Below are 24,407 nucleotides of genomic sequence, written 5' to 3' on the forward strand. Positions count from 1 at the left end.
GCCCATATTAATGCTCTTGCTAAAGAGCATGAATGTGGATGCTCCATAACCTACCTATTTATAAAATTATGGAGTATAAATATTAAGAGGGCACCACTGTAATGTAGGATGTGACTATTTAAATAGATAAGGCAATTAAGGAAATATGCAATGAAAGATATGATTAATTAAGAAAAAGTTGTTGACATGTTACAAAAATAATTTGTATGAATAAAGTAATTAAAGCAATAACTAAACAACTAGAAAAGGTAAAAGAAAAGATTTTTTATATATAAAGGAGGATAAGCACGTGGCGGCAAAGGAAAGCAACGGCAAAGGAAAGCAACAAAGTTTTGAGAGTTACCATACACGTCAGCTTAAACTTTGGGGGAAAGGTTTTAAACAAATTTTATTTAGGCTTTTATTTGTTTTTTAATGAGCATTACACTGTTTCAACTTCCAACTTTCAATATAGTATAACAAATTAAAACGTAATACTCCTACTACCATAGAAAATATTGGACCGGACCAAAACCAGTGCCTAAGGTTTTATTGCCCAGTTCAAATTTTTGTTCAAGATGGGCCATGAATATTAGGCCTAGCCGGGTTAAAACCTAGGAGTATATGCCTAGACTAAATTCCTATCGCTTCTTGGTAGTGAAATGCACGGAATTTATTGAAAATTTGGTCAAGTAAAAGAAATAATAAGATTGAAAAAAAATTGTTCAAATATTGTTAAGTGAAGTTGAATAAATAGTACTAGTAGAAAGAAAAAGTTGGACAGAGAAATATAAAGAAGTTTCTATCTAATAGTGGATGTGAGAGAGAATGCTAAACAAGTATAGCAAAGAAGTACATTTGCTATTGTAATTCGACAAGCATTCAATTCTCAAAAGTAGGTGAAACAATGAAGAAACAACCTGCAATGAGGTAAAGACTGCGTTGTTTGTTGGTGCATCCTGAACAAGATCGGGTTTTCGCTTGCCAGATTCAGCAGAAAATAGGTTTCCTGCACATTTTGTAACCTAGGCAGCATGAGAAAAAATGAGGCTTCACACAGAAACCGGTTATGCTTGCCTACTGTAAGAGATAAACGCATAATACAATAAACATTGAGCACTGTATGTATACTTGATGCAGAAGAGTTCATTAAGAAAAGGAAAGAGAAGTCACCGCTTCAAGCAAGAAAGGTTGAATGTTATGGACACCTTCCTCCCAGAGTTAAAATTAAAGAAACAAAGCATCAGATTAAAACGATCCACTGCAAATGAAAGCGACAAATTAAAAGGACACATAGTGCAGGGATTCTAAAAATGTCCTAACGTGTATGAGGAACGTGTCCATTTCTTTTGCAAATCCAAGAGAATAGTATTTCATCTTCACTCCTCAAAGCTCTCAAACCAAACATCAAGCACTCATTTGTTTAATTATTCAAGTGTCTTGATGCAACAAAAACTCATCAACAGGTGCCTGTTTAGCTTTCAAACTACCACCCCAGAGAATTCTTAGTTGGAGTGCATACAGTACAACTATTGAGAACCCAATAGCATTAAGGTGTAAGGAGAACTACATAAGACGTTACAATAAACCAGAAAGCACTTACCTGATAGTGGAGAAAAGCTTGACAGTGTCAGGTTTTGAAACTCAGTTTGTGCTGTTTGTACCTCCTCAACAACATCAAGTAAGGAACCTAGAAGTAAACTAGGTACCTGTGAAACAAAGAAAGATAAAGAGTAATAAGAAGAATTATCTTAAATATAACAAGTCACCTGTTACTTGAGTTTCGTGTACCAAGGTTTTTGTACCCACATACTTGTGAGCAGTCTCGGCGTTAAACACAAACCAAAGTGCTATGCAAGCATCCATATTTGGAAAATTCTGTGAAGCAGTAACAGTTTTGGCATCAAGATATTGAGTTGATAGCAACGCAGATTAAAAATCTCAAGTTCAATGCAGTATCACCTTTGTGATGTTTGTCTCATTCAACTTAAATGAGCTTCTGACACTAGATTTAGGACCAACGATGAGTCTTATGCTGCAACATCAAATTAAATTGAAACATTGAGAGGCTGCAGTAAAGATACTTCTACTATCACAACATATGAAATATATACCTCTGAATGATTAAGTCGAGGTGATTCAGGATAACATTGTGCTGACCATTTAAACTGGTCATCCCTTGGACCACCCGCACCTGGAAAAATAGAACACATTTTACTCCCACTTTGACATATAGTGGTCCCACTTTTTCAATTAAAAATGAACCACATAATTATTTCTCCCAGCTCCCGACAAGTTTCACAAGACTGATTTGACATCTACACTCAAATTTCTCTCCAAAAATTCTAATAAAATCACCAAGTTTAGATATGAAATCATTACACCCTCCAAAATTCCCCAACAACCCCTCACAGGCCAGTAATATTGAATGTGTCATGTGGCCCGTGTATCTCATTTTATATACATTTACTATCATGTAATGTTCAGTGTGCAGTTGCCAGTCAAAGCTTTTGGCACAAGTTTTTAGTTGCTCTTACCACAGCAGTCTCCCCAGGCCCCAGCCATAACACACCATCACCTCCATTTTAATGAACAAACCAAGTGACAACTAAATAAGAGAAGCAATGTAACAACTAAAGATATACAGAGAGCAACATCACTCTCGACCCACTACTGTTTTTTAAAAGTTAGGTGGCAATAATATGCACCTGTGTATCCAGACGAATAAACCTATGAGGAGTCTTCTTTGCCAATTGTTCTGTGACCATAGTAATTGTCTCACCAACTCCAGGTTCAGCTTTCAATTTGCAGCATGAATGAAATATTCTTGTCAAGGTCAAAATCTTTTTATCTAAAGCTTCTAAGGTCAGCCTCATTGTAGTAGTCAGTTTATCATGGAAAACCTCGCAAAAAGAATACATCTCACTTTTCAAACATGATTTCACATATGTAGTAAATCAATCAGAGCTGAGATGAGCTTAATATGAAAATGATCAATCTTTTACATATGTAGTAAATCAAGCTGAGCTGAGATGAGCTTCTTTCTAACCAATACCTCTATAGTTAATGATAGACTATTATAGACAGGTGTGAAACGGTTCACATCCCCTTCAGTATAATGCATGTGGTTGTCCGAGTGTCAGGCTGCAATTATTAAAACTGAACACCAGAAACTGTGTGCAGTTTCAAAATCGTGTGTGAATATGAGAACCAATTGCATATCACCTCTAGATGAAGAGGCACTTTACAAATTAAGTGGTACTGACAGGGGATATGAAGATCATGAATGTAAATGAGTCTGTTTTCTTCCAATTGCAATGAGTGTGGCAAAATCCAGGACAGCATCACAAGTTTCCAGTGTTGGAAAATTTCAGTACCAAACGCAGAAGCAACTAGATTGCTAACAGTCAGTGATCAACTTATTTGTTTCCAGTGGTGATGAGTAGAGTAATCACTTGGGGCATCACCCTTAGATCCTGTCTTTCTAAGAAGAAACTCAATATGGATAGACAAATATTTTGATGGCAAAGGAAAAAACAATATACCCATTCGGACATGCAAGGGCAGCAAAGGTGGCAATTGAATCTGTGCAAGTGAAATTGTTTGTTTGAAACAATAACCTGATTCTAAAAATCATGAACGGAGATTATAGATTGCTAATTTAGCTGCCAGCTGATGAACCATAAAATTTTAAACAGTAAACACCATTGATCACTAAAACAACAATCGAAAAGTAGATCCCATTATTCAATCACTAAGAAAACCAATCAACGAACACAATAAACCGACAGAAGAACACAGAAAACAACCATAAAAATAGTCAGGCAATGAAACTCGCCATCATTCGAAGAGGCAGAACCCATCAAGCTCCCCCTGAGGAAAGAGATCTAATCGGCTTCAAAAACGACCTTTGCATTTCCATTATCTCGTCTTCAAGGCTATCACCGCCATCATCCTCGCCAGCAAACACCTTACCACGCTCCGACAGCCCGCGTAACCTGAATCCAGTTGGCGAATCGTCCACCATTTTCGCAGTCTCCACCTGAGATGTCTCGTTGAACTCCTCATTACGGTCGAAGAAGTAAACGGATGTCATCTCAGCAAAGCTCACCCTGTGAACCCGCTTTTTGTTCAGAGCCACCGTGTCGGAGTTCTCAGCCGCCATGTGACGGCGGTCTCCATCGGCGTTGTTTTCCTCCTTGGAATCCATGACAAAAACCTCTAAATTACTTGGAATTTTTTGTGGCGTTTCCCACCGATTGGAGCTAGGGCTTTTGCATTTCCCAGTTTTGGAGGGAAGGGAAAGAGGATGCGGATTTTTATATTTTTGAATGATGAAGGGGTATCAACTTTTGGAAATTGCATTTTTTACCCCTAGAGTTGTAAGAAAATGAAAAATGGCTGGTGAGTTGATGATTATTGATTAATTGGAAAAGATGGACATAATTAGCGGGTGATTTAATTAGATTTGGAAACTGATCCATTGTGAATGAAGGGTGGGATGTGGGAATATTCGAAGTTTGGAGACATTGTCTGAATTGAAACACATCACTCATTTCTGTTTGCAAGAATGATGCAACTATATTGCTATGCCATTTGATTTCATCAAGTATCTCGTACTTATGTTTAACACTTTGATGTTTCATTTTATGGTTCACTAATCATCAAAGGCTCGATAAGTCCAACTTGACTGAATCAAAATAACAAAATTTCCAGGCCACAATTCCACCAACCTGACCAAAAAATAGCTTTGTATGCATGAAAAAAGGTTTCCATATTACAATTAGTCCACATAGTTGAGTTTGTGCATGTACGATTGAACTTCACACTGTTTCTTAGACTCAAAACAAGTGCCAGTATTATAGAACTAAGATATTGGGACTCACAAAACTAAACTACGGATGTCATCCCCGGCAAACACGAAAAAACTAGAGCAGACGGTTTTCTCCTCTCACAACTTGAACAACAAGATCATCGCCCATACAGTGTACGCCAAGTCTCTTTGCTATCCCTTGAATTGAAGTCTTGGTTGGACTTTGGACCATCTTTTCTTTGGAGCATGTAAGAGACGAAATATTGGCCAAGTGCACTCCAATCTGGCATGTTACATGTCAAAAGCACTCTTTCGAATCAAAATTAAGAATAGTCTATGAAGAAGTAAAGCTAGTTTGACAAAAGAAGATAAGGGCCATGGTTTGATCAAGAAAGGTAAGTATGGTGAACACGTTCTAGTTTTATTTAGAAAATATGTTTCCATAGCATTGAATAGAACACATCCTCCTGTTTATGCTCGATGATACGATAACTCTTAGCATTCAAGTCTAAAACCAAACAATACGAAACTCGAGCATATAGACCACTATATAACTCAGCAAGATATGGAAAAAACCATAGTACCTCGAGATCCTCTTTAGAGTTTTTACATGATGTGCACTGACCGGTTACACCAATCATCACAACTGTTGGGAGTTTCATGACATTTACCAAATGAAGCAACAAGGCCAACTCATGTAAAATCTGAGATATAACGGTGGTGACTGTTGCAATCTGGAGCTCAATAACTCAGATGGATCTGTTTCTGGGCCCAATGGCCAATCTCATGCCATAGAGTGAACCTTATCACTTTTTCCAATCATATCTGTTTTCTTCTTAAAACCTTAGATTCTGCACGACGAAAGTGACTACTAGTGTTGGCACATTACATCTCCAGTGAATGTCAACAAAACTTAATTCAGAGCACAAGCTGAGACTGGAGGCCCATAGTTATCCAACAGCAAATAGACACCTAAGTTTGTACCAACGGTTTGGAACGTTAGTTAGGCCGGAACTCAGAGAATCATTAAACAATAAAAGTGCACAAGCCAGAGATTATTGTGAATTGTGATTCTGCATTTTACGTTTCTGGTGTTATGTAACCGTAGATTGCAAAAACATCCAGTATTTTAGAACAAAATTGATCTAGTAGAACATCAATTATCAAATCAAAAGTAATAAAATTAAAAAAAAAACTAATAACCACCAATTTCAACGGCTATTGATCTTCAAACATAATCAATTTCACTAAAACTATACCAACCAACTACATTGTATCCAAGAGAAAATGATCCAATATCTAAGTTGCTATTATATGTAGGCTGTTAGTTTACTTTTTTTTAATGAAATTGCTCTTCATTCTTATCGAAGGGTACAAGTATTCATAATACAATGATAATCATAGATGTCAATCGAGGTATTATTGCCTTTGAAGTTACAGTAACAACAGCATCAATGGGAGCTCAAACAATAATCATACTTATATGGAGTATAACTAATGATTCAGTTTTAGCTTTAAAAATAGATGCAGCATAACTATCCTGATCTATTTGAATACCAGATTGTGACAGGTTCTATCGCATGGGTATGCACAGTCGACAGCCTTGACAGTAGCTCGATCGAAGTACCAATCTCCAACAGCAAGTGCAACGGGCTTGTTGTTAATTATGGGAGAATCATCGGCAAACCAAGTATCCTGCCTTTCCGACTGGCAATGAGCAAAACAAGAATTTAAAAATAATCCATTCTGTTTCTAGCCTGAAAAGCCTCGAACGGCACTCAGCATATGATTCCTGTTTAGAGTAAAAGGCTTTACTCTCTCTCTCTCTCTCTCTCTCTCTCTCTCTCTCTCTCTCTCACACACACACACACACACACACCTTCCCTTTCTAAATGTGGCCATCAAGAAAGTCACATTGGTCTTCATACTTTTCAATCTCACCTTCTGCATTGGCTTTCATACTTTTAACACCTTTGCTTCTCATTTCCTTCATTGCGTTCGATTTGGGCCCTCGCAAATCGCTAGTGACGTTGTTTTCTTGGAAGTCGCTAGGGTTTCTAAGCTCGTTCAAATTCAATTCATCTTACAATACTCATAACGATCATGAGAATAGCAACTTGAACAAGGTCTCCGATGCTGTAGTGTTGAGACGCCCAGCACATTCTAACCTAATAGTAAGTTTATATTATAGTATGTTACTACTTTTTTTAATTAAATCTATATGTGTGTTACTTTGGTACCAAACTAAGTATTTTTCATTTTCTAGAGAAAAGAGGAGTCGTCGCAGCCAAACCACGACTTATCAAATGCGGAAACGCGAGGATTTGTGAATAGTGGGCTACATAGACGGTATAGCCGATTAGAGAAGAATGAAGCGGTTTTAGCCAAAGCACGACTTTCAATTAGAGAGGCTGCTAAAAATAGAAGCTTAGTCCCATCAATTGTTGAACACGACTCTCAACGTGTTTCATAGGTATGATTAATGGGTTCTCTCGGAATTGAGCTTGATCGAACTTCTTAGCTAGTGAAGTGTCGATCTCATATAAATTAACATGTGCACAAAAGAAGACTATAAGCTTAATTTAACGGTATAAATGAAAACATATATAGGAAAAGGTTGTCAAAAAGGTAAGAAATGAAAACATATATAGGAAAAGATAAATAAAGGGAAAATCCAATCCTAACCCTAACCCTAACCCTAACAAGCCTAGTTTGGGTGCATGAGCTACATAGAAATGGAGAATGTGTTCAAGGTGTACGTATACGAAGAAGGGGAAGCTCCGGTATTCCATGGCGGGCCTTGCCGGAGCATATACTCCTCGGAGGGAAGGTTCATTCATGAGATAGAGAAGGGGGGTCGATTTCAAACCAAGGATCCTGAAGAAGCTCATGTGTATTTCATGCCTTTTAGTGTGGTTGCGATGGTTCAATATCTGTACGAACCCGAGTCATTTGACATTACTCCCATTGGCACCACCCTTGTGGATTATGTCCAAAGCATCTCCCACAAGCATCCCTTCTGGAATCGAAGCCTTGGGGCTGATCATTTCATGCTCTCCTGTCATGATTGGGTATGTCTACTACGTCTCTCGAGTACCACTTGTAATATTAGATTATGTTTGATGGTATATATGACAGGGGCCCCACTCGAGCTCTTACGTCCCGCTCATGTACAATAACTCGATCCGAGTTTTATGCAACGCCAACACGTCCGAGGGGTTCAACCCCCTCAAGGACGTAACCTTGCCCGAGATCAACCTCAAGACGGGCGAGGTGACGGGCCTCCTTGGGGGGCCGCCAGCCAAGGAGAGGTCCATCCTGGCCTTCTTCGCGGGTGGCCTACACGGCCACATTCGGCACCTCCTCCTCGAGCAATGGGAGGGGAGAGACGCGGACGTGTGAGTCTATCAGAAGCTCCCGGACAACCTCAGCTACGAGACAATGCTGAGGAACAGCAAGTACTGCCTCTGCCCGAGCGGGTATGAGGTGGCCAGCCCGCGGGTGGTGGAGGCCGTCTACTCGGAGTGCGTCCCCGTGTTGATCTCCAAGAGCTACGTGCCGCCGTTTAGCGACGTGCTCAACTGGAAGAAGTTTGCCGTTGTGATTGATGTGGATGATATAGGTAAGATCAAGGAGATTTTGTCTGGGATTTCTGAGGCTAAGTATTTAAAGATGCAGCAGAGGGTGAAGCAAGTGCAAAGGCATTTTGTGGTCAATCCAACACCCGACAGATTTGATTTGTTTCATATGATTCTGCATTCTGTTTGGCTTAGGAGATTGAACTTGAAACTACGTCCTTCTCTCTAAGCTTTCATCTTTACTTTCATTTTAGGGGTTTTTTCTTTTTTTGTTCTAGAACACAATTGTCATTCCTCTAGTGTACTGGACTTTTTTTTTGTTCCGGCTTTGGGAGAGACGCATGACCCTCATGCGTCTCCTTTTTAATGAAACGCATGATGATTATGCGTCTTTGTGAGGGACATGCGTCTCTCAATTTTTTCGAATTGTGAGATTGCAGTGGCAAAACACCCGACCGGGTGATTTGCACAAAGACGCATAATCGTCATGCGTTTTATTAAAAGGTGACGCATGAGGGTCATGCGTCTCTCCCAAAACCGAAACAAAAAAAAAGTCCAGTACACTCGAGGAATGACAATCGTGGTTTAGAACAAAAAAATAAAAAAAAACCCTTCATTTTAGTTAATGGGTACAACAAAAATATATGTGTAATGTGTTTCTGTGGTGGGAGATTGAGCTTCAAAGAATTTTAAGTGGAGATACTTATACCCAAAATCTACTTAAAGTCATATTGTCGTTTATAGAATCACTATAAAAAACTTTTATCTTTTAATAATGCAAAAGAAAGTGTCTATAAAATTAAGGAAAAGTTAACTTGGATCTTTTACTCTTTTTTATAACGTTTTCATTTAAGTCTCCTTATTTTTATTGGAACACCAACAATAATTAGTACGATTTTTGAAGCGTTGTTGTAGTGAATTTTAAGTGGAGATACTTATAATTTGCAACATTGTAGTTGCTATTCAAAAATTAAAATTCCAGATACTCCTACCATAAGAGAAATTTGACCAGTCAAACTCGTGTGTATTGAGTAAGTACGACTATTAAGAATGTACTGACTTATATTATAAATAGTGGAGTATATTAATAAGGATTAGCAAATACGTTGTGAATAGAGGAAATGATAAATTATGTTGTCGGAAGAATAAATAAATTTATATATTATGTGGAATATATTGTTGAAGTAAACTGATCGAATTGATGATGCAATCTGTTGGCAATTGAAACTAAAAATATAACATATAACTGTCCCACATCGGTGTCAAGATAAAACTGAAACTAGTATATAAGTCTCATGGGCCCCTCCTCCTATCACCAATTGGTTTTAGGATGGAACCCACAGATTTCTATCATGGTATCAGAGCGGGTCGCCGACTGTGGGTCAAATTTAACTGACCCAGCAGTATATCTGGGCCGAACCCGAAAAAAATGACTGACCCAGCAGTATATCTGGACTTAAAAATTTGGGCCAAGTGGTCCAACCGATCGAAAAAAAAATTGGACCGATTGTCCAATCGATTAGAAAAAAGTCCAACCCCTCCAAGGTTCACCTTGAAGGGTTTGAGGGAGGGTGTTGGCAATTGAAACTAAAAATATAACATATAACTGTCCCACATCGGTGTCAAGATAAAACTGAAACTAGTATATAAGTCTCATGGGCCCCTCCTCCTATCACCAATTGGTTTTAGGATGGAACCCACAGATTTCTATCACAATCCATAATAGCACGTAACTCCTCTGTTCCATTAAATATGCAACATTTGAGAATCGGCACAAGATTTTATGTAATGTTGTTTTGTGTGTTAATGAAGAGAGAGTAAAGTAAGAGAGATGAAAAAATAGAGATAGAATCGTATCCATTTTATGAAACGTTTCATTTTTAATTGGACAATCCAAAAAGAAAAACGTTTCGTATTTAATGGGATAGAGGGAGTATGTTTTATTCATATATGTTTACTTTAATTCAAACAATTTACAAATTATATGTATAAAAATAAAAGTTTGATTATGTTATTTTATTAATTTAGTTGAAATTATAAAAAATAAATAAGGACACCAATAATAATATTCATGGTACCAAGAGAGAACTCACTCCGAATACAACTAGCATTGCCTCTATTTGTTGAGTCAAAAAATTAATGGTTTAAGCATTGTGCAACATTACGTATCTAAGAAATACTCTTGCTCTAAATACACCGTACGTTAAAATATCCGACCCACAAAGTTTTTTACTCGTGTTTACTAGCTCATCAGCCACTTAACTGTAATGAGGTGTGATGGCTCAAGCACCAAGCACAAAAGCTTCAGTAAGTGGAGGAAAAGATTGAAGTTTGGAGAAGAACTCGGCTGTTACAACATCTCGTTCAGCAGCCGTTGGATGTGATTAGTTAGTCATGTTTTAATCCTAGCCATTGGATTAGAAGTAGCTGCTTCTTTTAGTTAGAGTCGTGGTTGGTTGCTACGCGATTTTTTCCTTCCTTCTCTCAAAAGTATTCTAGTGAATAAAATTCTTTTCTTCCATTTTCATTTGTGAATCAAACGCAGCTTCCACCAAGAATCGATCATCAAACTTAACAATTGGCGCCGTCTGTGGGAAGCGTGGAGGCGCGATTGATTTTCTAAGCTGTTATTCGAGTGAGATCGGGAGGAGTTATGGCTTCTAGATTTGAGGCCGAGAAATTCACGGGTAGGAATGATTTCGGCTTATGGCGGATGAAGATGCGGGCTATGCTAATTCATCAAGGTCTTGCCTCGGCGTTGAAGGCGGAAGACAAGGGGGATAAGTCGAAGGAGGCGGATGGGAAGAAAGAAGATCTTGATGAGAAGGAGATCTAGAGGCGAGCTGAAATCGAGGCAAAGGCACACAGTGCTATTGTGCTATGCCTTGGGGATAAAGTTCTCCGGGATGTTGCGAAGGAAACGACAGCAGCCGGGGTGCTCGCGAAGCTTGAAGACTTATATATGGCTAAATCTTTGGCAAATCGGCTATTCATGAAGCAGAGATTGTACTCCTACCGATTTTCTGATGATAAGGCGATATTGGAACAACTTGAAGATTTCAATAAAGCAGTGGACGATCTTGAGAATATCGATGTCACGATAGGGGATGAAGATAAGGCAATATTACTTTTGAATGCACTGCCTAAATCTTTTGATCAGCTTCGAGATGCAATAATGTATGGCCGAGAGGGTACAGTCACACTTCTTGAGGTTCAATCAGCCATAAGGGCAAAGGAACTTCATAAGGTGGGCTCAAGAAATCCAGAGATTGTGGCTGAAAGCTTGAGTGTCAAGAAATTCAAAGGCATCAAGAAATTTCAGAAGGGAAGTCAGGAAAGTCAGAAGGCTTTGTCGAGCGATCAAAAGGAAGCTCGCTCATGTTTCTAGTGTAAAAAGCCAGGTCATCTCAAAAGGAACTGTTTTGCTTGGAAGAAAAGGCAGGCAAATGGTGGAGGAAATCGGGTCCCTAAAATTGATTGTGTTGAAGAAAATGACTCACCAGAAATTCTCAATGTGATGGATGGACATCTGGGAGGCTCATGGATTATGGACTCAGGGTGTAGCCTCCATATGAGTCCGAATTTGAGCTGGTTTGAAGAGATCCAAGAAATCAGTGGATCTGTAATACTTGGCAATAACCAAGTTTGTGCTATCCAGGGCGTAGGCAAAATCAGATTGAGGATGAATGATGGATCGATGAATATCATTGATGATGTCAGGTACATACCAGACATTAAAAGGAACCTCATCTCGCTTGGTCTTCTTGAGAAGAAAGGGTATACTTTTAGTTCCACTAGAGGGAAGATGGTGGTAACTAAAGAACAGAGAGTAGTGATGGAGGCAGAAAGGAGAGGTAGCCTGTATTACTTGTTGGCTAATGTTGAAATTCCTAAAGCACAGGTCAATGTGATCAAGACGGAGGATTATAGACTATGGCACATGAGACTTGCTCATGCGGCTGAAGGCAACATCAAAGAGCTAGCCAAGAAGGGAATCATCCACAGCTATGAGCAAAAAAATTCCAGTCCATGTGAGGAATGCATCCTAGGAAAATCCAAGAAGCAGCCATACCCTAAAGGTGAACACACTTCAACATCCACCCTTGATTATGCTCATAGTGATTTATGGGGACCGGCTTCTGTGATTTCTATGGGGGTGGGAGATATTACATGAGTATTATTGATGATTACTCTCGAAAAATATGGCTATACATCCTAAAAGAAAAAGCAGAGGCATTTAGTAAATTCAAGGAGTGGTGTCTTGAAGTTGAGAAAGAAAGGTCATGTGTCCTTAAGTGTTTGAGGACGGATAATGGCTTGGAGTATCTCTCTAAGGATTTTGATAATTACTGCAAGGGGAGAGGTATAAAGAGGCACAGAACCGTACCTCTTAATCCACAGCAAAATGGTATTGCAGAACGGGCAAATATGACAATATTGAAGAGGGTTAGGTGCATGCTTCTGTCATCCGGTCTTGAGAAAAAATTTTGGGCTGAGGCTGCATCTACTGCCGTGAAACTGATCAATAAGTGTCCTTCATCGAGCATAGGGGGTGATACACCTGATTTTAGGTGGTATGGGAGTCATAGTGACTACACAAGTCTGAAAGTTTTTGGTTGCAAAGCATATGCTCACCTCAAACAAGGGAAGCTGGATGCTCGAGCTATAAGGTGTGTGTTCTATATCAACCAGGTGTAAAGGGATATCGCTTGTGGTGTGTGGAGCCAGGGAATCATAAGATAGTAATCAGTAGAGATGTTGTGTTCTCTGAGGCAGAAATGCCTTTTCTGGACAAAAATAAGGTGGTGCTTGAGAAGTCTATTTCTGTAGATGATTCTGCTGGTGGAACTGAATTTGAGGTGGAGAATGGTGAATCTGAGAAGATTGTTGAACCTCAGGGAGCTCAAGATGTATCACAACCTGAGCATCAGACTGACTTAAAGAACTATCAGCTAGCAAGGGACCGGGTTAGAAGGGAAACTAAATTGCCATCCAGATTTAATGACTCTGAAATGTTGTTCTATGCTTTATGTGTGGCTGAGGATGTTGAGTATGCAGAACCATCTTCATATAAGGAAGCTATGCAGAGCAAGGAATGAGAGAATTGGATGAAAGAAATGGTGGAAGAGATAGATTCCCTGCTCAAAAATGGTACATGGGTATTGGTTGATAAACCTGATGGCAGAAGGGTGGTCAGCTGTAAGTGGATTTTCAAAAAGAAGTTGGATGGAGTTGATGGTGATCAGATAAGATTCAAGGCTCGTTTAGTGGCTAGAGGCTTCATTCAAGAGCATGGAATTGATTACAATGAAGTCTTCTCACCGGTTGTGAAACACACTTCCATTAGAATGTTGTTGGCCTTAGTAGCCAAGATGGATCTGGAATTGGAACAGCTAGATGTGAAGACAGCGTTCTTACATGGGGGGCTGGAAGAAACCATTTACATGACGCAACCAGAGGGGTTTATCAAGCCAGGAAGTGAGAGTAAAGTTTGCTTACTTAAGAGAAGCATATATGGCTTGAAACAGGCAAGCAGGCAATGGAACAGAACTTTTGATGATTATATGATTGAGATTGGCTTTCATAGATCAAGCTATGATTCCTGTGTGTACATCAGGAAGAAGGGCATGAATTCCACCTATCTTCTACTCTATGTAGATGACATGCTAATTGTTGGGAAGAGCAAGGAAGATGTTCAGCAGGTGAAGGGTGAGCTCAGTGCAGTTTTTTAAATGAAAGATCTCGGGGCTGCAAGGAGAATTCTTGGGATGAGCATTGTTAGAGATAGAGCTAAAAGGAGGTTGTGGCTAACACAATCTGACTATATTTCGAAGTTACTGAGGAAGTTTAAGGTGGAGAACATGAGACCAGTAGCTACACCATTAGCAATGCACTTCAAACTTACTGCTGATCAGAGGCCCAAAAGTGAAGCTGAGGCTATGGAAATGCAAAGAATACCTTATGCTAATATTGTGGGGAGCATCATGTATGCCATGATCAGCACTAGAGCAGATGTTGCTCAAGCTATTAGTGTGATTAGCAGGTTTATGGCAAATCATGGAAGGGAACATTGGGCTGCTCTAAAGTGGTTATTGAGATATCTAAGGGGTGCTGAGAATGTAAGCATTCTGTTTGGGGCAAATGATAAAGGTGAAGCTGATACCGTTGTGGGGTATTGTGACTCAGATTTTGCTGGAAACTTAGACAACAGAAAATCTCAGTCAGCCTACATATTCACTATGTTTGGATCTGCTATAAGCAGGAAGTCCAGTCTCCAAAGTGTGGTGGCCCTTTCCACTACAGAAGCGGAGTTCATATCACTCGCTGCTGCAATTAAGGAGAGTTTTTGGTTAAAAAGGATGCTATCTTATTTTGGTGTTGAACAAGAGGCTATAGCAGTTGGTTGTGATAATAACAGTGGTATTCATTTGGCCAAGCACCAGGTTTATCACGAGAGATCAAAGCACATTGATGTGCGGTATCACTTTATCAGGGAAGAGATAGAGAAGGGCAGTGTGAAGGTTTTCAAGGTCCATACATCAAAGAATCCGACAGACATGTAGACAAAACCATTGCCAAAGGAAAATTTCTTACTATGTCTGAAATTGGTGGGACTTGAAAGGATAAGTTTGGGTGGTGATTGAGCAATCAAGGTGGAGTTTGTAATGAGGTGTGATGGCTCAAGCACCAAGCACAAAAGCTCCAGTAAGTGGAGGAAAAGATTGAAGTTTGGAGAAGAACTCGACTGTTACAACATCTCGTTCAGCAGCCGTTGGATGTGATTAGTTAGTCATGTTTTAATCCTAGCCATTGGATTAAAAGTAGCTGCTTCTTTTAGTTAGAGTCGTGGTTGGTTGCTACGCGATTTTTTCCTTCCTTCTCTCAAAAGTATTCTAGTGAATAAAATTCTTTTCTTCCATTTTCATTTGTGAATCAAACGCAGCTTCCACCAAGAATCGATCATCAAACTTAACATTAACAAATGAGATGTAGCCTGATGTGATGTGAGAGTAAATGAGATGTGGTCCGATTCCATCGCCGGTGAAAAAATTCAAGAACAATTTAAGTTCATGATATTATATCTTAGGGGTGGAAAAAAAATAAAATTTTGGAATTCATGAATAAAATATAGCCCGGCCCAAATAATATTTATTCAATATTAAGTTGGGCTCTCAGTTCAACAATGGCACTGGCCCAATCGAAGAACATCATTTTCCTATAATCACCCATACCCTCCCAAAAACCTAAATCGCTAGAGCACTTCGTTTCGAAATGGCCCCAGCTAAAGGTGTGCTATTCTTCTCTTTAAATCTCGAGTTTACGCGATTCGGATTGTTTTTATCGATTATTTATTTGTCATGCCTCGAATCAGCTGTGATTTTGCGTTGTTTTGACTATGGATTTGTCGACGTTTATGTGTTGTAGATTTGAATGCGAGCTGTTGTTTTTTTTTCTCGATTATTTTTTGTCCCGCTTTTTGCTGTGATGTTATGTTGATTGTTGCTGATTTGAATGCGAGCTGTAGTTTTTAGTTTAACTTTTTCTATTGCTGTAGATTGTACATCATGTTGATTTGATCCGTTTGGGATGCGTGAATGGCACTATCACTGGAATTGATTTGAAGATAGTGAATGTAAATTTTTGAGTTAGAATTTAGAAGTTGTTTGCTGAGATGTTGAATAATTTGATAATCTGACCTACGGCTGTTAGCTGTTGCTCGAGATATGTTCATGTGATTTTTTCGCAACATTAGTTTTTGCATTATAAAATGTTGAGAACACGTTGTGTTTGTTAAAAGTTGAATTTTTTTTATTGTGGTGACTGACATACTTGAAAATTAGTTTTAAATTAATTTCCAGTTTATTCGGTGGTTGATTTCTTCACACATTCATATCACGCGAAGTGGAATTTAATGTGCAAACAGCCTTTTATTTTTTATTAGAACTCTTATGCAAAAAAGTTCTAACCCCTTGCATTTGTAATTTTTTTTAAATGCTATGCAGCCGATGCTTCGAAGAAGTCTGATGCAAAGGCCCAGGCCTTGAAGGCTGCTAAGGCAGTAAAATCACCTGGTACCTTCAAGAAGAAGGTCAAGACGATGCGCACTAAAGTCACTTTCTACCGGCCAAAAACATTGACGAAGGAAAGAACTCCAAAGTATCCCCGGATCAGTGCTGCCCCTCGCAACAAGCTTGATCACTACCAGATTCTCAAATATCCCTTGACCACGGAATCAGCGATGAAAAAAATCGAGGACAACAATACCTTAGTCTTCATTGTTGACATCCGTGCCGACAAGAAGAAGATCAAGAATGCCGTCAAGAAAATGTATGACATTCAGACCAAGAAGGTTAACACTCTCATCAGGTATACCATTTTCTCTTATATCTGGATATATGTTCTTTAACTTTCATTTTTTTGATCAAGTGATTGAATGTCCATCTTTACAAGACTTTTTTTTTAATATTTTATGTAATTCTGGTTAGAAATTTCTCAACTTTATTATTATGTTGCTCTTCCAATACATTGAACTGGCAGTGAAATTAGTGTCATTTTCATTGCTTAATTGGGAAGTACAAAATGAAACTGTTTCATGTGATATGCTAACTCAACGTGTGATGGCACTAGTATCTCAAATTGTTTTATACCATTTCTTCTGCACTTGAATCTGAATAAGTTTATCTGTCTCAGGCCTGATGGTACGAAGAAGGCGTACGTGAGGTTGACGCCAGATTATGACGCTTTGGATGTTGCTAACAAGATTGGGATCATCTAAACAAGTTGCCTTCACCTCGCTGTTTATGCTCTTTGTTTGTGAAACCCAGATTTTTGTAAACTCAGACGTGTGACCAAATTTTATTGCATTTTTAGATGTTCTATTATTATTAGAGACCTTTACATTAGTCCATAATTGTTGGTTGCCTTGGAAATGCATAATTTTCTGTCCAGTCTTTCGTTGAGTTTTGAATTCTATACGCTCAAGTATAGTGTGCACAATGGCATTTATTTAACTATTAGTACTATAAACTATACAAAGTCTTCAGTTTTTTACTCTATATAATTTAGAATTGTTTGTAAATAAGGTTGTGGGAAATCAGACGGATGGATTATATTTTGATTTTTTGAAGATAAAAGCCTATAGCTGCTATTATTATTTCTATTATAATAGTAATTATTCTTGTTGCTAGATTATGAATGGTATTGAACTGATAGGTGATATTGGTTGAATTTTTATATGTTTAGTTTCAATCAGTTTAAATGTTGTTTATGATATCATTAATTTAGAAATTATCTAAAAATAAAAGTTATTGATATTTTTAATGTATTTAAACTTTAAAAAAATAGGTAAATTGAGTTTGACTTTATATTATGTGTAAAACTAACGAAGTAGTAATATTTTTAACGGTCGTGGGAGTAAAATCACTCTGAATATAATTGATCGTGTCTCTGTTTGTTGAGTAAAAATTTAGTGGTTCAAACATTGGACACATTGCGTGTCCATCCAACCAACCAATCACAATAGGTGAAATATTACTTCTCTTCTCCTTTATCTCTTTGTGCATTTGTGATTGACTAAACACATCATAGGATTGACATGAAATTAACTAGAGCCCATAGGATTGGCCCGAATAGTGGTAATTCCTATATTTTATTTCAATTTTTATTTTTATTGTAGTATAAAAAGTTTGAAGTTTACATAATTCTTAAAAAAAGTTTCGTTTGTTTTTCTTTTTAATACATTTCATTATATGTGTTTAAACGACGTTAACTTTTTTATTTATGTGATGCATAAATGAAGAAATTTTTTGTATCAATATGAAACAACGATAAAACTTTTAGTACCAACATGAAATAATTATGAAACATTTTGTACTTTACATAGACAAAATGCTAATGATGTCAAAACAAAAATAACGGATTATAGTAAATTAAAATACGAATGAAAAAATTGAGAGAAAAAAACATTTAATGAAGAGAGGGAGAGCGTTTCTGAAAACCCTCTGCAGAAGAACCCTTTCCTCTCTCAACCACCATAAACCCTCTCATCCTAAGGTCTGTGTCTAGCCTCTAGCCTCTAGATATGCGTATCAATCCATGTTTCTATATATGAATTTGTTTATATAGTATTTGTTCGCTTAAGCTGATTGATTGGTTTGTGAATGCAGATGGATCCATCGGAACGGTATTGTTACAATCCGACATTGAGGTGGAATCCTCAAGTGGAAGCGTATTTCGTCAAAGCCTACGGAGCTGACCATTTCGCTCGAATTTCCAAGGCCCTCACGTATGTTTTTGCTCTCTCCGCGTGTTTCCATTTTTATTTTCATCATCTAATGCCTGTGGGGATTTGGTGAGTCCAAAAACTGGATAGAATGTCTTTAACTGGATTCTGCACTGTTTGATGACTGCCTAGTTTGTAATTGAGTTTTCCAAAGTACTAATATGTGCGGAATAGGAGCTAATTTGCCGAAATTCGCATTTCATTCTGGTGTCTACAGTTGTCTTTGTTTTTTGTGTATGCTGTCAGCTTTGAACTACCTTCTGATTGTTTACAGCATTGGATAATAACAATGACCAAAGTTTGTATAGAATGTAATTGTGATTGTATTTCCTCTTTATGTAATCGTTTTGTTAGTTGATACATATCCACTTTTCAGGCAGCCGTCGTGTTACTCATGTATACGAGTGAATACACTTAAGTCAACTAGTGACTCTGTCATCAAGAAGCTTAGTTCCCTACTACAGGAGAATGGGTGGCAAAGTAATCCTTCTAAAAGATCCGATGCTTCTAATAACTCTGATGGTATTGCAACTGAACCAGTTGTTTCTGATGGTTCCCCACACGCTTCCTTGAAAAATTCTTTCATTTCAAAGTGTAAGATACCTGGCCTAGATTATGTAGTTTTTGTCCAAGGGTCTGGACCACATACCATCGATTATGGGTATAAGGAAGACAAACCTCCTAAGGAAGTGATTGTGAGCCGTAAATGTGCAGAAGCAGTTCTTCGTGGTGCTCATGTAAGTATGCAATTTAGGTGCAAACATGGTACAAGAATGCTATTGTTGTTGTTGCTGCCAATTTTTGATAGACTATGTTTAGGTGTATGTACCTGGTGTTTTGGCCTGTAGTGCTCACGTGGAGAAAGGAGAACAAGTTGCAGTTTCAGTTGCATTGGAGCAGCCTGGTGCTGATGGCGGCTGGGGAGTTGGTTTTACACGTGGAACTGTACTTCAGGGATCACAAGCAGGCATACTTCCCCTTGGGCTTTTTGCCATTTATTTTGCTTCATTAGTCATGTCTGCCTACCACATCTGTAGGCTTTGTATTTCAGTTATGATATGTATATATTTGAACTTATTGGATTTTTATTATTAGTTAATAGTTACAAACAAGTTTGTATTTGTTACAGATCCTTTTTATTTTGAACGGAATGGCCTCTACATTGGTCAAGGAATCAGTATGATGTCCAGAGCTGGGATGTTCCGGGTTCCTCAAGGAGTTGCTTTAGACCTGAATAACAGAGTATTTAACCTACCTTCATTTAATGGTACTGTTTTCTAGTAGGAATAATATTTTATTACGGAGTATCATATACCACTTAGTTGTCTGCTGGTCTGAGTTTTTAATTGTCTTTGTGTGTAAAAACTGAAAAGTTTGTATTGTTAATTGGACCATGATTTATTATATTGCAGATTTACTCGAGGGGGAAATATTTCTTCAGAATCTCCCTAGCATCATCACTGCTCATGCCTTAGGTATGTAGCTATTGACTATAATGGTTTAGTTGTAGGCACATTTTTAGCAATTTTTGTCATTTCTTCTCTTATTTCCTGTGTGTTGGCGAAGCTTAGACTAATGTTACTGTTTAGAAGGATAACTTGGTGCTTGAAAGGGCACCAAGAAAGCTTGACAGTGATTGGTGAAATTAGTATAGTGCTGGTTTAGATGCCTATTAGTCACCATGATTCCCCATTCTAATATTTAGATCCTCAAGAGGGAGAGAAGATATTAGACATGTGTGCAGCTCCTGGAGGTAAGACCACAGCAATTGCTATCCTCATGAAGGACAACGGAGAGGTTATTGCAGCTGATCGATCTCACAATAAGGTGAACCTTCTGAACCTTATAGGTTATTATGAATATTTTTTCTCAAATATCTTTCTATCATCACTTCTTTGTAAACAATGACTAAATGGCCTGCCACCTTCCACTTATCGGGGATGCCAGCTAGGGTATCAAGTTAGAAGTTACTGGATTTGCTTAATCTTCCAGGAGATAAAAAAGACTAAAAGTGACCCAGAGAATCAGAAATAGATTTAAGTCTTCTATTTCAAAATTTATATAAATCACTGTCTTAACTTGCTTTTCTGTGCCTTGTAAATATTGGAATGCATCTTATTGATCCATGTCATATTTCAGGTGCTTGAGATCCAGAAATTGGCAGCTGAATTGGGATTGAAGTGTATAACTACTTATAAGCTTGATGCTCTTAAATCTGTTCAGCATATAAATAAATCTGATAATCAGGATGCTACACAGGGTGGGGTGAATGGGAGCATTCAATACTCCGATTTACCAAAATCTGGAATTGAGAAAGTATCAGATACCACTGTAGGGTTTTCTCATGGTGAGTTTTTTCCTTAAAGCCGGTGATGTTTTCATTATTGTTGTGCAGATCTTGTTCTTTCTCTTTCTCTTTCTGTCTCCATGTCTCTCTTTATGGTTGAGGGGGCGAGGACATTATGTTCCGGTTGTCCTGTTGCTTTGATACCAGAAGTTCCTGACTTTTTATTACTTTCATCTTGATTGGACAAAGTAGCTAACCTTGATCAACCAAAGAATGGAAAGTACACCAGTAATGCGGAGCACAGGAAGAATATGCGGGTAATGAGAAACTGGCCAGGGCGAAATAATACTTTAGGTGGAAGAGTTGAAAAGTGTAAAGGATTTTTCCCCAATACCTTTGATCGTGTTCTTCTTGATGCTCCTTGCTCCGCTCTTGGTCTAAGACCTCGGTTGTTTTCTGGAGAGGTATGATCTGGTTCTGAATTTTTCTTCTTATGATCTGATAGTTACGTCATACATGCATACCTAAAGTTGAAGCATAATTTACATTGTTCTTTTTCTATAAGTCGGCTGTGCATTTGTGCCATTTGTAAATAGGAATGAAACTCGTGTTTGCCCTGCACATGCAAAGTATGTTGTATCTGTTGCTTGACCAACAATTAGTCCTTTATATCTGTTTTTGCTATCAGGATACTATGGAGTCATTACGAAGCCATGCCAAGTATCAGAGGCGGATGTTTGACCAGGCTGTACAGCTTGTTCGCCCTGGTGGAGTCATTGTGTACTCAACGTAAGCATTCTATAAACTATGATTTTTTCTTTAGTTATTGTATGTTTATCTCTAAGCGCTTGCTTTAATTACTAATATCTTCTGAGCTTTTCCTTCAGCATAGCATTCTTCTGTATGTTACCATATCTTTTTGAAAGTAGAATATCACTTCTTCGTGTATTCAAATCGCAGGTGTACAATAAACCCAGGTGAGAATGAGACACTGGTTAGATATGCATTGGACACACACAAGTTCCTCTCGTTGGCATCACAGGTTAGCTCGAAGTTTTGAGGCCTTTAGACATTAATATCTTGCCAAGATTGATTTTCTGCCAGCATGAGCGGAAGTAAAGGATTCTCTTTAAATAATGATCGTGACGTCTGTTTTCTAAACCAATACAGCATCCAAAGGTAGGAGGACCTGGCCTTGTTGGAGGTTGTCAATTTCCGGATGGATACCAAGAGTAAGTACTTTATGCTGGCTGGCACCTTGTACTACGTTCCTAATCTATTACAGTTACGTGTGCTGTTGCATTCAGTAGATGCATAAATGATAGTCAATGCAAAGGAACAGAACACTGACCAGTGGCGAACTACGTGGAAGTTGATTTTTGTGATTTTTGATATGTTTGATGCCATGGTGTCAAAATGAAGATCGGTTGGAATAAAACCACTAACATGCCTATTAGCTTAAGCTTGCTACAGTGTCACATGTGCTAGTTTGAATTTTGAAAAGACATCCCCACTTTATCTTGTTTTTTAAAGTGCCATCGAGATCTAGTTATAAATGATTTAATTCTAAACTGTAAATCATTTTGTCTCTCAAATTGTACCCTGTTTGATTTTTCAGGGAATGGTTGAGACCCGGCGAAGAGGATTTTGTTCAGAGATTTGATCCTTCCTCAGAACTTGATACTATGGGCTTCTTCATCGCCAAGTTCAACGTTGGTTGCAAAGACATCTAACTTAAAGTAAAATTCACATGTCTCAAGAATCCAAGATAGCGTTTGCCATTATTTCGTCATTGTGTCCTTCCTTGAATGATTGCGGGCTTGATGAGGTGAAATTATTCGTTTCTATAGTAGGGAAATTTTCAGAAGCATGACATGAACTCATACCCCCCTGTTGTAGCCCAGTACTTCACACTGAATCTATTGATGATTTGTCTAGAAGAATTACAATATTCAATGTTGTATTTAACTGTTCATTGTTACAATCAATGAGCTAGCATCATGATTTTACATTTCTTGATTTTGGGTGCTCTCTAGTTGCTACTGAAAAAGGGTGGTATTTGTTCTGCTCATGGCCATTGGGGAGAGAGGCACCTAATATTGTGTCATGTGTGTGAGAATTAAGAGAGTTTGGCAAAGTTATGACGAAAGGAAAAAGTTATTGAAGCTTATACAAATTCGATTTATATGTATAGCTTATAAATACTTGTGACAAATTAGAATTCTCATAAAAAAGTAAAATAAATAATATTTGTTGAGCTAGAATAACAACTCCAATTTCTCATAAAAAAGTAAAATAAAGTTAATAATCGATAATTGTTATTGCAACCTTGTAAATTCTATGCAAATTCCATATACAGACTTTGAATACATGGGCTGGGCCGGGCTATGACAGCGAAAAATAGAATGCTTTTGAAAAAAGAAAATAAAAATAGAATAGATGTAGCAGAGATGTAAGAGGTTGGAAGGAGTTGTTAATTTTTTGTTTCAGCAGAAGTGTGATGAATGAATGTGACGACATGATATAAAGGAGAAGAAAGCCTGAGGCTTAGCCACAACTTTAGCTCTAAGGTCGGTCGGTCCTACTTGTTTAAAACTGAGTCATGTATGCGTTTGGCTGGTAATTCATTCATTAGTCTTGTCAAAGTCAAATTAAATATGAGCATTTCTTCTATTGTGCAAGTGCAGTTCAGTGCATCCTTTGATGGATTTGTGTTGGCTATGATAAGCAATAAAAAATTTGTGTTAAAACACTTGAACCTTTGCTTGTAGCAAGATCGTGGAATTTACTATAGGGAGTAGCTAATTACTACTCCTATTTATTATAGGCAATTTTGGTATACTAGTGTGATGGTAAACTGTTACTGCAAACGGTTGAAATCTTACTTGGACTTTGATATGCTAATGATCTATGGGAGTCGACATTTTCAGATTTTAAATTGCTTCTTATCAAAGTGCTAATCATCGTGGTTTTGTTACATTGCAAACATTTTAAACCATCTTTTCAGTCAGATTGGATTTCATTCAAGTTGGTATTTAATGGTTTAGTTCTTAGTATGCCATATGAAACTATTCAGATAATATGCAGAATTGTATTTTCTTAATGTGCTCTGTTTTCCTATTTCCTTCTAGTACTAACAATGCAGGCATGCATCGAGCCCAAAATTAATTTATCTGAAAAAAGTTGGTCCTCGCTTTCAAATGTTTCCTTCACCAATCTGATGTTCATGGATAATTGTTTGCGTTTCAGATATAATGATTTATCTTTCGTACAAATATTATTTGAAAAACAAAACTGTAACTGCAACAATGTGGTTTCAATGTCAAATTAGATTGAACAAAGACAAGAATATATATTGTTAATCATCATTCAAAAACGAAATTATCACTCTTTGATTAAAACATGAATCAACATAATTCAAAATCTTCATTCTGTGATTGATTGAAGGCCGGGCTCCCATGCAGATTC

The 24,407-nt window shown here is 37.9% G+C and overlaps 3 protein-coding genes and 1 pseudogene across 6 annotated transcripts; 3 read left to right on the forward strand and 1 right to left on the reverse strand.

The window, feature by feature from the left end:
• Nucleotides 1-768: 768 nt before the first annotated feature.
• On the reverse strand, nt 769-3,112 carry LOC121743251. The gene is made up of 8 exons (XM_042136499.1): nt 3,035-3,112; nt 2,688-2,882; nt 2,094-2,173; nt 1,942-2,014; nt 1,771-1,857; nt 1,583-1,688; nt 1,153-1,240; nt 769-988 (listed from the first exon to the last, which is right to left on the reverse strand). The coding sequence occupies exons 1-8, from the start codon at nt 3,101-3,103 to the stop codon at nt 970-972; spliced, it is 717 nt and encodes a 238-aa protein (XP_041992433.1). The 5' UTR covers nt 3,104-3,112; the 3' UTR covers nt 769-969.
• Nucleotides 3,113-6,684: 3,572 nt separating this feature from the next.
• LOC121746152 lies at nt 6,685-8,599 on the forward strand (annotated as a pseudogene).
• Nucleotides 8,600-15,562: 6,963 nt separating this feature from the next.
• Nucleotides 15,563-17,318, forward strand: LOC121745597 (60S ribosomal protein L23a-1-like). Its single transcript, XM_042139558.1, has 3 exons — nt 15,563-15,658; nt 16,374-16,737; nt 17,062-17,318. The coding sequence occupies exons 1-3, from the start codon at nt 15,643-15,645 to the stop codon at nt 17,144-17,146; spliced, it is 465 nt and encodes a 154-aa protein (XP_041995492.1). The 5' UTR covers nt 15,563-15,642; the 3' UTR covers nt 17,147-17,318.
• Nucleotides 17,319-18,335: 1,017 nt separating this feature from the next.
• On the forward strand, nt 18,336-22,958 carry LOC121745114 (rRNA (cytosine-C(5))-methyltransferase NOP2C-like). 4 transcript variants are annotated; one of them, XM_042138898.1, is made up of 13 exons: nt 18,336-18,423; nt 18,537-18,655; nt 19,029-19,389; nt 19,472-19,685; nt 19,782-19,919; nt 20,065-20,127; nt 20,358-20,479; nt 20,792-20,999; nt 21,189-21,403; nt 21,628-21,728; nt 21,900-21,981; nt 22,110-22,171; nt 22,558-22,958. In XM_042138898.1, exons 1-13 carry the CDS (start codon nt 18,340-18,342, stop codon nt 22,670-22,672), a joined length of 1,884 nt encoding a protein of 627 aa, XP_041994832.1. In that variant the 5' UTR covers nt 18,336-18,339; the 3' UTR covers nt 22,673-22,958. The 4 variants fall into 4 exon arrangements, with proteins under 4 accessions (XP_041994832.1, XP_041994833.1, XP_041994834.1 ...); XM_042138899.1 differs by having other exon boundaries at nt 21,192-21,403; XM_042138900.1 differs by having other exon boundaries at nt 19,472-19,619.
• Nucleotides 22,959-24,407: the final 1,449 nt, after the last annotated feature.

The sequence above is a fragment of the Salvia splendens genome, chromosome 8 (assembly GCF_004379255.2).
Source record: "Salvia splendens isolate huo1 chromosome 8, SspV2, whole genome shotgun sequence".
NCBI lineage: Eukaryota > Viridiplantae > Streptophyta > Magnoliopsida > Lamiales > Lamiaceae > Salvia > Salvia splendens.